At 38.2% G+C, this 16586-nt stretch overlaps 1 protein-coding gene across 1 annotated transcript; it reads right to left on the reverse strand.

Annotated features, from left to right (window-relative positions):
• Window positions 1-1049: 1049 nt before the first annotated feature.
• Window positions 1050-2768, reverse strand: LOC131788037 (uncharacterized). Its single transcript, XM_059105118.2, has one exon. It carries the CDS (start codon window positions 2766-2768, stop codon window positions 1050-1052), a length of 1719 nt encoding a protein of 572 aa, XP_058961101.2.
• Window positions 2769-16586: the final 13818 nt, after the last annotated feature.

Genomic DNA, 16586 nt, shown 5'->3' on the forward strand with positions numbered 1-16586 from the left:
GAACACAAGAAAGTGCTTAAAAACCGCAAGCTATCAAAAGCAGTCACGAGAAAACCGAAAGTATGCTGCAGTAGAGCTAATTAAAAGCTTGAGCAAGTAAATCAGAAATGAGATATCTCACAGGATGTCCTTCCCTATTCAGTTTTTAACAATGCATGTAACCTCGTGCATTTTGAATTTGTATTCTGCAAGCTACACGAGCCTGTTTTGGTCCGAATTAACATTGTAAAACGATTGGTTTTTTTGATTTCCTAATTTATTTTTTTCTATTTTTTAAAGTCCCGTTAATCAATCCCATTAAAAAAGGATCCATCAATATGTTCTTCAACTAGAAGATTGATGACATGAAATGCTTAATAGTGTTTGGATATCAGTTCAGATATTTTTGACATTTTATCAAAGAATATCGAAGTTATCTCCACAATTGAAATTCACCTCAAAAATGCAAATCGAAAAAGGGAAAAAAATGTATACTAAGTTAAATTTATTGCTCAGGTTTTAAGGGTCTCTCACCTAAATAAACTGTTGCCTTAGTATTGATTGATCCACTTAAGGTACATTGCTTAGGGTTAGTTCGGCTTACTGCAAGCCACATCATTCAGTTGGTAATTAACTTTTCTATTAGAGAGTTTCGATTTCTTATCGAAGAAAATCTGATTCGTAAATCACATCAACAATATAACACTCAGGAGTTTAGGATACGTTTTTATAGATTGGTCACAAAGTTGTTTCTTTTAGTTGTACCGAAGAGAACCCAATGTATGCCGACGTACACAAGCTTGGTTCACGTGGAAGTCAAAAGAGAATGCAGCCTGGATTTCTGAAAATTTTACCGTCAAACTGGTAAGAATTTGCTGAAAATTAATCCTCAGGCCGCTCTTGTTTATGCTATTCAAGTCATAACTACGTGTGATTTAAATTTTTTTATCACAAGAAAAAAATGAATGGGCACAATTAGGAAAGAGTAATAAGTTTCATCCTTGTTTCTTGGTTAAAGTAGTGGAACTTTTTCAAACTCAAGGTTACCGTACTTGTCAAGACGAGACTGGTTACCAAAACTTGAAGCGATGGTACCATTTTTCTCCACTGAGGGATAATTTCTCCATTGCATCCCTTGTCTTTTCCTCTTCCTGGACATCCACATCTCTGGACAACTTTTTGATAAGATTTTGGCTTTCTTTCTCATCTTTTACTTTAGACAGTGTTTCGGCATGACCTTTGGCGACTTCAAGATATTTCACACGTTGTTTCCATCCAGACTTGGCTTCTGCTTTCTCGGATTCGATTAGAATCTCCAGGTAATCTACTTGAGTCAAAGGGTTGGGTTTGAGGGCAATCTCATCCAAGCGACGAAGGCTTTGTTGAGCTTTTTTGATCATGGTGAGGACTTCTTCGTGCACTTTCTGAAGAGATTCTTCTATCGATTTCATCATTTTTTCAGAAGTGGCCTTTTCTTTCACGGCTCTGTGGTATTTCTTTTTCAGGTCCTCGACTGTTCTTGTCTCAGTTTCTGTTTTATATTCGATCAGGTATGGGCGATTCTTGTGCTTTGACCAGTGGCATTTTCGTGGGCAGATCCTGCATTCTCCCGTCAACTTATCCATGGCCCAACATCTCTGCTTTCTGTCATCATCAGGAATCATGCAGTCCTTGTGGCATGTTTTGTTACAAGGTATGCAAGTGGTGGTGTGTTGGCCAGTTCCTTCTAGGCTGGTGTAGACTGGTTTCGTGACATCAATGCTGTAGGTGAAATCTTTATTTGTTTGAATCTCCTTCTCGCGTTGTTGGAGCACGATTTCCTCCTGTCGTATCTCTTCAATCTTGTTTAGGCCAAGAGTAATTTGGTCATTTAGGCCTTCTACCAAACAGTAGAGCTCTTCACGTTCTTGTAAAACTTCTTTAGTAAGGCGCAGGCTGACGCTTTCTACCTTGGGGAACTCTTCAAAGAACTTCCTAAACGAGGAGAGACCCATTTTCCAAAACATTTCATCGAAATCGGAGTCTTTGTTCTCTGCAAAAAGAGCTGAATTGTTGAATTTAAAGAACCTTTCACCTCCGCCTGGGATGTTAGCTTCTTTGATTGCCTCTAAGACGGGAGGGCGCTGGCCATCTGCAAATGTTATCATCATGAATATGTTTTTGGCAACGTCGTTTCCAAATATGGACAGTATTGAGTCAAATATGTACTTCTGCGTTGGAGTAAGACGTGGCTGTGAAGACGGGACAACAAACCCAATGCAATCGAGATGATCTATACCATCAGGTGGGGCAATGGAGAAGAACTCTTTTATCTGTTCAGTGATCTTCTTGTCTCTCTCTAGTCCTTCCGTTCCACCAAAACCAGGAGTGTCGATTATTGTAAATGCAAAGGGGACTGCTGAGCCTTTCATGGGATAAAATGTGTATGCTGTTATGTACTGAGTTTGGCTGTGGGCTTGTGAAGCTTTGGACTCTTCTGTGATGAGCTTGAAGCGGAATTCATCATTCCATTGCACACCTAGAACGTAGTTGACCATACCATTGATCAAAGTAGACTTACCAGCTCCTGTTGCTCCTACCACCATGAACACTTTCTCAATTTCTCCGCGCCCGATACGGTAAGGTTTACCGATGGATTGTTTTGCAATCATTGCTTCTCCGCGTCTCATTTCGTCTCTCATGCGAAGGCGGTAAATCGATGGAGAGCCGGAGGAAAGTTCTTCTGACGTATAAAGCATGGTCTCTGCAAGACGAGGTGAAGATTCTTCTTTGTCCTTGCTACCACTCATCGTGTTCTCTTACTTCTTTGGGAGCAGTATTTTTGACATCTGACCTTCCTCAAGGAAGAATTATGTCCTTTTTATTCTCCTCTCTGTTCAAAAAGTAAAACGTTGGTTTAGTGAGCGGAGTTTTCACAATTTAAGTTTACATGCCTACGCTCTCGCATATGCTATTTACTGCATAATCTTCCTAATTAAAATCAAGTATAGTGCATTCCTATCAACAACCGCACTAAACGCAGACAACAATAGCGCTGCCTCTTTCCAGCCTTAACCGAGACGATCTTATTGCCTTTGAAAAAAGCACATGCGTATTTATCAAAGTTTTCACGTGATCTATTAACTCTGATGCTATCGCTTTGTGAAATGAAAGAGCTTAAAATTATTTTTTGAATGCTTCCTAAAATACATTTCAATAAATATTTTCAGATTTTTTTGGCCTAGCTATGTATTTAAGTTCCGAACCTACTTCGAATTACGGAGTCGAAAAGATAATAATGGTCTACATTTTCGTCAATAGGAAAGGGGGATATGGGAAAGCCCCGAAAGAGTCGTAACTGCTTGCCGAAGAAGGTTTTTCCTACAATTACGTTAAGGATTTCCCTCAAAAATGACTATAATGTTTACATTGTAAATAACGTCTTGCAAAGGTAGTGTTGTTTTCGAAACTTGATCTTTTAGGTGTTGAACGGTTATAGAATTATTTGCGGTGCAACGTGCCACCTTGCTTTGCTTAACTCCAAGTAAGTAGCATAAAAAGCGTAAGAAATGAAGACACTCTAAATTCCCCAAATAGCATATTCTCCTCTTAAGAACCAAAATTCTTATCAGAACAATCATTAATGGTGATTCTTTCAAGGAGAATCGAGATTCTTGAAACAAGATTGAAAAGAAGAGAGAATTCTTGTGGTAAGAATGCATTACATCTGATCATTACCAGCAATCCGAGACATTTTACTCCCGCGGTCCGCGAGGTCAGTAGTTTCTTCAGGTTCTACTGTTCATGCGCTATGGCGTCAGATTTCATGTAAACATGGAGCGAAGTAGATTTCCGCGGAGGAATCGAGTTGATTATAAAGCACTAAATGTTCTTTCTACAGTGGATTTAGAAGTTCATTTGAAAGGAAGGAGAAAATTTAAAAGCGGATCTAAAGTTTATTTTGTGGAGAGACTTATCAGCCGGCGAAGATTGAAGAACGAGGTATGTGTATTGACCCTTTTATGTTCCTGCAGCTATATTTTACTTCGGATGAAATTTATACTACAATCGAAGTAAGTTCATAAACAGCTCTAATCAATCTCTGACAATTTCAGGACTTTGAATACCTAGTAAAATGGAAGGACTGGCCATTGTGGACAAGCACGTGGGAGCCTTCGGCAAAACATCAGACATTTTTTGACGATTCAGACTGGAATGAGCTCACAGTGATACAAGTTTTGTTTTTTATAATTGGCGCGATTTGGCGCTTGTAGGAGTCTGCAGATTGTTAAAACAGCGGTAAAAAGCGTGGAAATGCTAGGCTGCTAAGCTGAAGTAAATATGGCGACTTTTTTCACGAAGAAAACGATGGAAAGTGGTCGTTCTTCGCGTCCTACAGGACATTCGCGAGCTCAGGTAAAGGTTACGTCTAATAGTGAAAAAGCCCTATTTTCAAGATTGATTTGCGGCCTCCTATTTTATCATGGAAGGCTTTATTTAACGTATTTGAAAGATCGTAAACTGAAGAAAATTTTGAGGGGTCGGCACCGATGAAAGCATGAAACACACGGACAGCTCAAAGCATGGAAGTGAAGGTAAGTGAAGGTATTTGGATGAAACTATAAAGGAAGTACAACCGAAGATCTTTGTTATTTTACCTCTATTCCGCGGCTCGACGAATAAACGAAACGGTGAAAAAACTTTCGCTTCGTAGTGCAGTTGCATATTATTTATCAACGAGAGGTCGGCACGTAGAATTTAATTTATTTAAACTGCCAAAAAATAAGATTTTATTTCAGATCCCATACATTTCTTTGTATCTTCGGGAAGCCATTTTGAAAGTAATCTTTGATTGACGTACGGTATTTGAGACGCAATATGACTCGCATTGCTGGTAATGTATCTTGAGAAGAATCTCTATTTCAGAAACTCTTGCCCCAAGAACCGGGAATTCTTTTTGAAGAGCGAGGACTCTTTTCAGCGGGCAATGAAGTAGAGAGTTCTTCTGGAAAGAATGTTTAATTGCAAATCTCATGGACAGAATTGCAATTTCAGGAACTCTTGCCACAAGAATCGGGAATTCTTTTCTCAAGAACGAGAATTCTTTTCAGCAAGCAATGAAGCAGAGAGTTCTTCTGGAAAGAACATTTGATCGCAAATCTTACGAAGCTTTAAGAACAGAATCAGTAACTCTTGTCACAAGAATCCGGAATTCTTTTTCTCAAGAACGAGGATTCTTTCTGGCAGGCAAAGAAGTAGAAGGTTCTTCTGGAAAGAATGTTTAATTGCAGATCTTATGAAAAGAATCGCAATTTCAGAATTCATTAGATAAGAGGCAGAATCTCTTATAACCAAAATTTTATTAAGTTAACCTCTATTGCTAGTAACTTTAATAACTATAGACCAAATCATCTGATGAAGTCTGATAAAGCTTTGCTACAATACAGCGATGGAGTAGGTACATGAACGATTCGCTGGGAAAACGAAATATGATGTCGTAGCCGCGATAATTTATATTAAATTGTCGTGTCAACAGAACACCAAAATTAATAACTTTGGAAGCGAAAGACTCATCTGGAGGTTTGAGCAGTTCCAAAATAGTCCTTAAATTTTTGTCATTGGAATCTGTTGTGCTAGCAGGCAAGAGTAACGCGGTCGATGCTAAGCGCTTGGTAACCGCCCTATATCCGATTTCGGTTTCGCGGGCTCAATAAACGTTTCTATCGGCTTTCAAAAAAGTGCGCCGATTAATAGGTTGTCATTGCCTTGTTTCGATCTCATGTGAGAAAGGAGACCTCAGCGGCCAATACTGTTTTCTGCTCCAAGGTTAACTTGTACGTTAGGAGGGCATTCAAATCTGGGTTCGTACAGAGTGATTCAATAGGAATATTCGAAGTGTCAGGTGGGGTCTTGTTACAACATTTCGGTGTCGACCGATCGACAAAATCTCCATCGCCAGAAATCAAGGACATTTCGAGCCCGCTAACAATTATCAGCGGTATATCGTATTACACTCCGGAACGATAGATTATCAAGAGAATTCAATATGGCGGCGATCACGGCTCGATCTGCAAAGAAGCGTGTTTCATACCATGACTTACACAATTTGAGCACCGCAGATCTTCTATTTGATGAAAAGAAAAAGGAAAGAAGACCTGCAAGTAAATCTTTGGGATTTTTCGAGGCAGAGCGATGATATGATGTCAGAATTTTGATTTGCTTTTATTAAATTTTCGCGCCAAGATTACTGAAATTGCATTTAACGCCTGGCATATTTTTATTCCGAAAAGGACCTGAGAACTAATTTATTTCCCAGCAAGAACATAAACAAATATGGCCGATGATTCGAAGATCAGCGTTGCTCTTGTTTAACCATTTCAGTCATAGTTTTCAACATGGCGTCTCGTCACTTACTCAACATGGAAAATAAGGGATATTCTGGCGCGTTGGGAAGTTCTTTGATGGGAGGAAATGACAATTTTACAGGATATTTTGACGCTTCGAACTCAGTAGCAGTCAATTCGATCGAGAGCAGTAAACTTCATTGCTGCACTTTCCTGTAATAGGCGAGTGTTTGGGATGGAGAACGACGGATTTTGAAGAACTGTATGGCGACTTAGGTCAATGGACAATGATAAAAGAACTGGCTCGGGAAGTAAGTTGTTTTTATTTATCGAGTCACTGTGAGGTTTGATGAATAGCAGAATCAATACTGAATATGTCTTGATCGAGAGCAGACGGGACCATGAGCTCCTGATTGTTATATTTTACAAATTTTACAAATTTCCATACAGTTTCCTATATTGTTTGGACGCCATTATGGGCGAAATGCGCAAGCGCGCCCGCCATCTTGTCCAATATTTCTGCCAATGTCGTATCAATAAGGTGAGGTCCAAGAAACTGAATCCTGCTTAATTGGACCTAACCTTCATTGGAAACATGCTGTCAACAAAGCTGTTAGAAGGAAGTGCTCTTCAAGAACTTTGAAAGAAAATTGAACCTTGTTCATGTATAATCTACTAGTTGCAGGACTGACAAATTTAATTTCAGTTGTAGAGCTCGAGGTCAGGATAAATTACAATTGAATGGGGCCGAATTATGTACTTGAAGACTTCAATTTGCAACAAAAATGAGCTATTTTTGCATGATTCAAAATTGAGTATTCCCCTTCCACTTTCAATCATGTTTGTGAACAGAGAAGTACTGGATTGCTCAGCTAAGGAAGAGGTCATAGGAAAGGACCAGGGGTTACAATTGGCGTGCTATAAATTCACTGATGTACAACAATTATTTTGATGCAGATTGTAAAAGTGATGAACGGTATAGTGTATGATCAGGGAATGATATATTCAACTAATATACAAAGAATGAGATATGTAGATAAAAATTGAAAGTTGTCAATAACAGTGAATGTTGATATTGTTTTTCATTGATTATTTGATGTATACATCATGTTGTTGTTAATATGTAAGTTAATTATATTTTTGTAAATTGTTTGTTGAAAAATGGATAAAAAATGGAGTATGATTTAAAAGTGATATGATTTAATTACAAGATACAAAAAATGAGGTGATAATCAGGGAATGTTTGCGATACAGTGAGTGCTAATATAGTTGTTCATAGATAACTTGATGCATACATTATAAATATGTGAATTAGTTTTATGTTATGTTGATTGTATGTTAAAAAATAGATCCAAAGAAAATGAGATTCTTTTCAGTGTAATTTACTGCATTGGAGGAAAATCAATCCTTTCAATAACTCAACAAAACCCAGTAAAGGCAAAAGATTCTTCTCAATAGAATATTCAGACCTCAGAAGAGCACAAAGACTTATCAGCTAGAATGCATGTGAATGTGATTATTCAAACAAGCAAAGTCAATATCTTGTGAAGAACAATCAATTTAAAAACAAACATTCATTCTTGAGTGAAGCTGTGACAAAAACTCTCATGAGGAGACTCAGAAACTGACGTTCTTCCCAAACAAATATTGTGTCTTCAGGGAAGAGCAGTAATTCTTCTGATAAGCTTGCTTGAAAAATGAGATTCTGCTTAAATGGATATCATCTTGAGAGGAGAGCAGTGTTTCTTCTCAGAAGAATACCTTATTAATTGGTTCTTGGCAAAAGAATTTTGTTCTTGTGGGAAAAACTAGTATTCTTCCAACAAGAATCAGACATACATGAGATTCTTCTCATGAGAATTCCTAACCTTAGGAAGAGACCCACAATTCCTTCCTTAAATGGATATCATCTTGGGAGGAGAGCAGTGTTTCCTTTAAGAAGAATACGCCATTAAATGGTTCTCAGCAAAAGACTTTTGTCATCATCTTGGGAGGAGAGCAGTGTTTCTTCTCTGAAGAATACCTTATTAATTGGTTCTTGGCAAAAGAATTTTGTTCTTGTGGGAAAAAGTAGTATTCTTCTAACAAGAATCAGACATACACGAGATTCTTTTAAGAATTCTTAACCTTTGGAGAAGACCCATAATTCTTTCTCTAAGAACCAGGTTTCTTCTCTTCAGAATTATAATTCTCCTCTGGGGACGAAGAATCTATAATGATAAATTCTTCTCTGAAGAGGCATGAATCTTTCGGAAAGAATTTAAATTCTGCTCAAAAGAATTGAAGTTAAGAGCGATTTAGAGTGAGATTTAAGCTGGCATTCTCAGTATTTCTAGGAGCACCATCATGCTTCGTGTTTCTAGTAGAGATTAGACGGTAATGGAACACAGAACCAGAGTCTTGCAAGGCTCTGCGAGGTCCGAAGCACTTTGATCTGTTACTATTGCTTTTTCAGTTCTGATGCAAGGATGTTTTGCATCTTTGAAATCGCCAATGACATTACTTTCTAAAGTAATTACAGTGAAATAGGGAGCAGAAAACCTTTCGGACTGGAATGCCAAATAGCCCCCGCACGTTTGCGATGTTGTGCAATGGCTATCTTTTTTTGCCTTGAGCTCCGTAACTGGCCCTTTCAGCATTAAGTTTAAGTCAATGTGAAGCATTGCCTCGTCATTTTAGAACTGATTATTGTTCACAACTACACGCTGTGAAAGCATACGCATACCTCATCACTATAAGGGGTTCAGCAGCTTCCTTATTATTAACAGTGTGGCAAATTGAAAACGATTCAATGATCAAATTTGATAGACAGCGAAGGGTTTCAACAAAACTTGGTCGCAAAGCGGGAAAAATTGAAACATTAACACGAATCCACGACGATAACCGGTCACGAAATAAGTTAAAACAGCTTGAAAAATAGACTGAACTGACTGACAAGGTTGTCTGAAACATCACAAGCTCACATCATATATGTGTCTAAAGATTATTGCCTTTCTATCAATTTCTTAGAAATGGCGACACGATTGGCTTGACTTCCGAGAATAGCTTTCCGCATATTATCGATTGACCGATCTTGTTGTTCATAGCATTACTTCAGTCTTTCCAGACCCAAAGATTAATTAATAAATTTGGCTGCAATTCAAAGTCGATGGCCAATAGTTCGACTCATAACTTCTAAACTATCGACCTTCTTCGAATCAGCGATGAAATCAGTGCGTTGCGTTTAAAAATGCTTAACAGTATAAAGGTTTCTGTCTTCAGGGATCGAAAGTTCCATCACGCTTGATAGACGGCTTGCCAATATTCTTGATTTTCAGAGTGAAAAATCGGAATGTTCGTGAGTGAGCGAACTATTGCATTATTTAAGCTTTGCATTTCCCGCAAGGGATACATACTCAATAGTACCGAGGGTAAGGATAGGACTTGTCTAGTATGTTTATGCTCACGTTAACCTCTACCATTTGTATGAGTCCTGTATGCCAAACACTTGCGGTATTGTATACGTCATTAAAAATTTTTCGTAAGTCCACCTACGGCCTACCTGATGTCGATATTTCCTCAATCGGGAGATTGATTTCTGCTCTGAGGAGTAATAACACTCCTTGTAGACAGAACCAGAGTCTTGCATGACTCTGCAAAGTCCCAAGCACTTGGATCTGTAACTATTACTTTTTCTTCTGATAGAAGGATGTTTTGCGCCTTTGAAATAGCAAATGACATAACTCTCCCAGCCAATTGCAGTGAAATAGAGAGCAAAAAACCTTAATTCCTGATTGGGATGCTAAATAGCCCCACTTTGGCAATGCTGCGCAATGGCTGTTTTTCAATAACTGGCTATTTTCCAATAACTGGCCCTTTTAGCATCAGTTAAGTTTATGTCATTGTAAAGCATTGCCTCGTCACTTTAGAACTGATTATTGTCTACAATCACACGCCGTGTAAGCATACACATACCTCATCACTATAAGGAGTAAAGCGACTCTCTTATCATCAACGGTGTGGCAAATTGAAAACGATTCAGTGTTAAAATTTGATAGACTACGAAGCGTTTCAACAGAACTTAGTCGCAAGGCGGGCAAAATTGAAACACACGAATCCACGACGATAACTGGTTACGAAATAAGTTAAAACAGTTTGAAAAATGAACTGAATTGATCATGACTGACCAAGGTGTCTGAAACATCACAAGTTCACATCATATGTGTTTATAAAGATTATTACCTTTCTATCAATTTCTTAGAATTTCTTGGCGACACGCTTGGCTAGACTTCCGAGAATAGCTTTCCGCATATTATCGTTTGACCGATCTTGTTGTTCATTGCATTACTTCTTTTCAGACCAAAAGATTATTCAACACATTTGCCTGCAATTCAAAGTCAATGACCAATACTACGACTCATAACTTCTAAACCATCGACTTTCTTCGAATCAGCGATGAAATCAGTGCGTTGTGTTTGGAAATGTTGAACAAATTAAAGGTTTCTGTCTTCAGGGATCAAAAGTTCTATCACGCTTGATAGACGTCTTGCCAATAGTTCTTGATTTTCAGAGTAAAAATTCGGAATGTTTGTGAGCGAGTAATCTATTGCATTATTTAAGCTTTGCATTTTCCGCAGGGAGAAACATACTCAACACAACCACGGGTCAGGATAGGACTTGTCTAGGAAGTTTATGCTCACGTTTACCTCTCCCTTTTATATGAGTCCTGTATGCCTAACAGTTGCGGTATGCTATAAATCATTAAACATTTCTCGTAAGTCCACCTACGGCCTACCTGCTGTCGATATTTCCTCAAGCGGGAGACTGATTTCTTTGCTCAGTGGAACAATGACACTCCTACCTCCTGTTCAGCCGCTCTTTGTAGTCGAGTGACTAAACAGCAATGGATATGACATCTTACGCAAGACGCCAGCCTAACGTTTCCGACTGATTTCCAAATGGGTATTTTTTAAACCGAACCAATCAGAAATAGCGCGATCTTATATTCATGGGCATGTCATTTGAAAGCAACTCCAGAAGGGCCTTGGTGCGAGACACGGTATCTAGGTCCAAGTCCCCTTCTTTTGAGAAACTCAAACTATTCGATAACGACGTGATCTAAAAATAGGTACCGAGCAGTATCAGAGCTCATGGGGTAAATTCTCTATAAGTCTTAATTCCGCAAATTTGGATCAGTTTCTAAGAAAGAATTCCTTGCATTTTCATGATCAAGTGTCAGTTGTGATGTATCCTAGAGCAAAGTTGTCTCAAGTTCTCTCAAAGTACAATCTGATGAAATTTCCAGCAGTGTGTGTGCATGTGAGACCTTTTTGCTCAGCAAAAATCCATTTCGTTATGATTGGCGCCGTCTGAGCGAGATTTATCCGTACCACTTCTACTTTTAGAGTATGTACTTATGTGGAGTTTCAGTCAAACATGGCCGCGGTTCTAATGAGCACGAGTACGTTATATCAGTCAAGAACATTAGATCTCAGACGTCTCGTGACTTAACTAGTTCCGTCTCATTCCAACATTTCTACCTAGAACCCTCTAAATAACCACTCAGATTACTGAGGTGCTCTTAATAGAATCAACAAATCGACTTTCTACGACGAGAAAGCGAAAATTCCTCAATGTAACTAGAACTGAAATGTTAAGCTTCTTTTGCTAAGTTGTTACCCATTTCTCAATGATAATTTGTAACGTGATAGATCGGTAGAACTATAAGGTTTCATAAATTTCCTAAAAAAAGAATTCGAAAATAAATGAACTGCTAAAATAGGAAGCATTTGATATTTTCCTACTTTTTAGACACGAACGAATCAAATGTAACCTTGTTGTCAGCTTTGAAATATGTAAAAATGTTATTGACAAGGCTTGAAGTATCCTTGGTACATCAGCCTTGCCTTGATGTTCGCAGCACTGCTGGTAGGCAAAACATGGGTACTCTACCTTATGATTTAGTTTAAAGTAAGAAAGTTTCGCTTTAAACATACTTCGCATTTAGCGTGTTGGTGTTTTCGGTTTTGAGAGAGTTAATTTTTAAAAATGTCTTAAGAGAGGATGTCAGCGTCCATCGAACAAATTTAAAATATTTATCGCCCAAGTCGCCCAAGTCGCCCAAGATTCGTTTTCACTCCTACTGTCATATTTTGTAACCCAATATGTCCTTATAATTGTGGTGTAGTCTTTTTGTGAAAATATATTTTAGTTTTCAAGAAATGATGTTTTAGTTCGACCGCTCAAATATGCAAATTTTCACCGTGAATATTACCTAAGTTGTGTGACCTCATGTAACGAATATACTTGACCTCCGGTATTTCTGCCAACATAATCCTTTGTTTCATCATCTAAACTCAGTCCCCTTTCATTACTGAAGCTGGCCAAGAAACATTCATTTTTTTTTGGTGAATATTTTTGTCCGACATACTTTTCCAATGTCGAAAAGTAGCATCAAGACAAAGACAGTTCTAACAATGACCAATATGATAGAATCTACTGAGCTTCAAGCTTTAAAAGACAAAAGGATGGTTATAAAGTAACTGTAAAAATTTCCTCGTGTATTTGTGTTGTTCTATCTATAGGTATTACTTTTTGCCAGGAGCCCAGGTTTAGCGTTTTGTTTTCCCCTCCCCCATTCATATCATAAGCTAGTCACGCAGTAATTGATACCGACACAAATGAATATTTACCCTGTATATAGAGATTTTTGTTTAGGTTGAATTGAAAATATTAGAATATGTGCTTTTTGTGGTCTAGTCGTTATTTCACTGGCAGCGAAGCAGTTAAAAGAGGGCTGTTGCTTCAACGCTGTTGAAATTTATAGTATTCAGACAGGAGAGCAAAGCGTGATGCCCCGGGAATAAAAACTTTTAGGGGCCTTTTACATGATATCGGAATGAGTTTTGTTTAAGAACGAGTTCATCCTGTTTTTCAGTCATACCTGGTCGGACATCTTGAAAAAAAAAGGGTGACACTCAAGCAGTTTACTGCAAATTTGACATGAAAATAATTCTGATGCCTCTTTGAAAAGAAAAGGAAGCTTGAACAGTAGATATCGCAAGCACTTTGGCTATGTTACAAAAGAATACTCATGCACTAGAAGTGCAAACATCAAGTTCTGGATGCATTTGAATAGTCTGTTAACAAATGCAGACGTACAGTTATTTTAATCCCTACCAAATTATGCCAAGACTAACAAAACTTCAAGGAACAGCCGTCCTGCCTCGAAGCAGAACAGATTTTGTCAAACATAAAAATCTGAGATATCAGTGCTTAAAAGTTTTTATAATAAATTAACCAGTGCACATGAAGATTAGGAGAGGTGAGATTGACAGCTTGTAGTTGGCAAATCACTAATTTTCTGTTTTTAGGTGCTGACGAGGGGGGGAAGGCGATCTGAATGGGTGAGGATGCTTGTCGTACCCTTTTAGGGGGGGTCAAAATCAGCGATCTAGTACCTTTTACGGTGTCTCAAACTTTAGTGGACTACCATAGACCTAGCTGGTACCTTTTAGGATGTTTTACGCTCAAATAAAATACCTGAAAAAAGCATTATTAGGTCGATTTTAATGATCTGACTTGAGCCTCTAGAGCACATCGATAAAGGAGTTTTTATTTTTGGGATTTTTCAATTTTTTGTGTTTGAATTGGTACTTTTAGGGGTAGGCATCAATTGTTGCCACTCCCACACGGATAAGACTCAGGTACTTTTTATAATTTTATAGGGGTCGTTTTCGAAATTCCCGGCGCGCATCCCCGCCCTCTCATATATAGAGGTCCCCCGGGGGTGCTGAGACGTGCAGCACACTTGAAATTTAGCAAGGACAAATTTTGATGTGATTTTTGGTGGAGAGAAACAAGTTTTGTCAGCCTCTAGTAGCTGGTGCGGAAGGGCCCTTTACCACCGTGTGCAAAACTACGCGTCCCGCCAGAAGGTGGGAAGCCACCAAAGTGTTTAGACATTAGTATGGAAAACTCCGCCTCTGTCTGGATTTTTGGTAGCCTATTGACCAATTCCCAATCGAGACCTGAGTCTGACGGGACGCGTAATTTTGCACAAGGTGGTAAGTAGGCTACTTACCGGAGCCAGGTTGTATGAATTTTCCAGACGTCTTTGAGTACTATCTGTGATACACGCTTGCCAATTCTCCTATCGGCTTTTGGAATCGACTTAACCTTACCTTTACCATGGCCGAACACTTCTTTAGGCTCTCTATATCTACTATTGGAACCACGACTCCACCCAACACCGAGATTTGATCTATGAGTGGGACGAATTGTAAAATCATCGATATCTTTTGGCGTCTCGATCTGAAAACTTGCAACTCCGCAAGTGACTTTTACGACTACGCAAGGGAGCGACTTGGGATATGCAACTTCGGTCTTCTCGATAACTAAACCCAAAACTTCCACCGGATTTAAATGAACAGCAAATCTCCATGCTAGCATATAATATAAGACGCTTATCCAACAGATCAATTAGCTAAATCAGTATGTAGCTTGTCAATCAAACTGACTTTTGTAAACATTCTTTGACACTTCCGCCGGCAAAGGAATTATTGATGGATCTAGACACTTACGTTTTCTGAATGCTGTAATTCCTGGAAGGTTTTTCAAGATATCATGCAAAGAGGAAAAATACCCATCTCTGGGTAATTCGGAGGTTGATTCATCTTTGAATTTATGTGTCACGCTTGTCATGCAACTGCTACAATAAGATGGAAAAGATAGATAAACTGGAACTCAAATCTGGCTAGAATGTGGCAAAGCATAACGTGACCATCGAAACAACTAATGAAATCATAAATAAACAAGGTAAGAGTATTATATTAGATTTATTTACAAATTGTAGTGATTTATGCTAGTAAACGGTAGCGACAAGTAGGCACACCATGCTAGGAGCCATTACTAAGTAATGGGGCTCCTGACCATGTATATTTCATAGAAGCTAACAAGTAAATTTTGCCGAACTTTGAGTTTGTCTCACGATGGAACAACACAAATATACAAGGACATTTTTACAATAACTTTATAACCATTCTTTTGTCAAGAGCCTGCTTTTGTCTTTTAAAAGCTATAGAAGCTCAGTAGATTCTGTCATATAGGTCATGGTTAAAACAGTCTTTGTCTTGATGTTACTTTTCGTCATAGAAAAAGTATGTCGCACAAAAATATTCACCAAAAAATAAACATTTTTTTGCCAGCTTCAATAATGACAGGGGATTGAGTTTAGATGATAAAACAAAGGGTTATGTTGACAGAAATACCGGAGGTCAAGTAAATTCGTTACACGAGGTCACACAACTCGGGTACTTGAGCGGTCAAACTAAAAAAAATTAATTTCTCGAAAACTAAAATATATTTTCACTAAAAAAACTACACCAAGATTATCAGGACATATTGGGTTACAAAATATGAAAGTAGGAGTGAAAGAAAGTTTTGGGTGACTTGCCACGGTTTGTCTGATGCATGTTGACATTAGCCCTTAAATAGAATTAGATCAAAAAAGATTACAGATATTTTGATAAGAGGTTTAAAACGTCTGAGAGGCTATATTAGGAAGTATTTCATGTATCCACACGTTTTATACCAGTACTTTAAAATGCTTTATGGTGTAGTGTTGTGTATAAAAATCTGCATGGTTGACAAAGCTCATTGTATATAGTACAGCACCTTGCTTAACTCGTCACAACATTCCTAACATTGAAATCATGCGCACACGTGCATCATCTCCTGCTCTCACATAAAATGAGCAAGTTTCATCGATAGCATTTTCTGCAAAACAGATTTACTATGGCAAACTTAATGAAAATTTTATGTCCTGTCTCGCAGGTACCTCAAGATAATTTTTCTTAAGTGGGGTCAGTGCAACTTAAATGGCTGACTTTACTTAGGCGGAAATATCTTGTTGACAGTTTCTAAGAATCGTTTCCTGAATTCTCGGAAAACAGGAAGAGATTAACATCTTTTTGAAAATATTAAGTAGTCGCTCATTTATTCGGCTCTTTGCTTTTTCGAATGACTATTCTACGGCTCCGTTACTATTATAACATAATGTTTAGCCCCAAATTTTTGTCTTATTTTCTTTCCACTCAGCCCTTATAGCTTTCATTGTTGTGACCTTGAATTGACACTTTTTCGATAGCAGTCCTCCGAGGCTCAAACAGGAAATCATTATGCACTGTTGACTTACACGGCACAGCTGGCAGGCTTTGATTGGTTAAACTGAGATTAAATAGCAAAGGAACCAATCATAAGCACTCCTAAAGAATACGTCAGCTTGTATTGAAATTTGCAGCTTTT

Source organism: Pocillopora verrucosa, chromosome 12 (genome assembly GCF_036669915.1).
Source record: "Pocillopora verrucosa isolate sample1 chromosome 12, ASM3666991v2, whole genome shotgun sequence".
In the NCBI taxonomy this organism is placed as follows: Eukaryota; Metazoa; Cnidaria; class Anthozoa; order Scleractinia; family Pocilloporidae; genus Pocillopora; species Pocillopora verrucosa.

Bases quoted from the DNA above. Each gene is read 5' to 3' on its own strand.
- LOC131788037 (XM_059105118.2), bottom strand. From the start codon at position 2,768: ATGAGTGGTAGCAAGGACAAAGAAGAATCTTCACCTCGTCTTGCAGAG.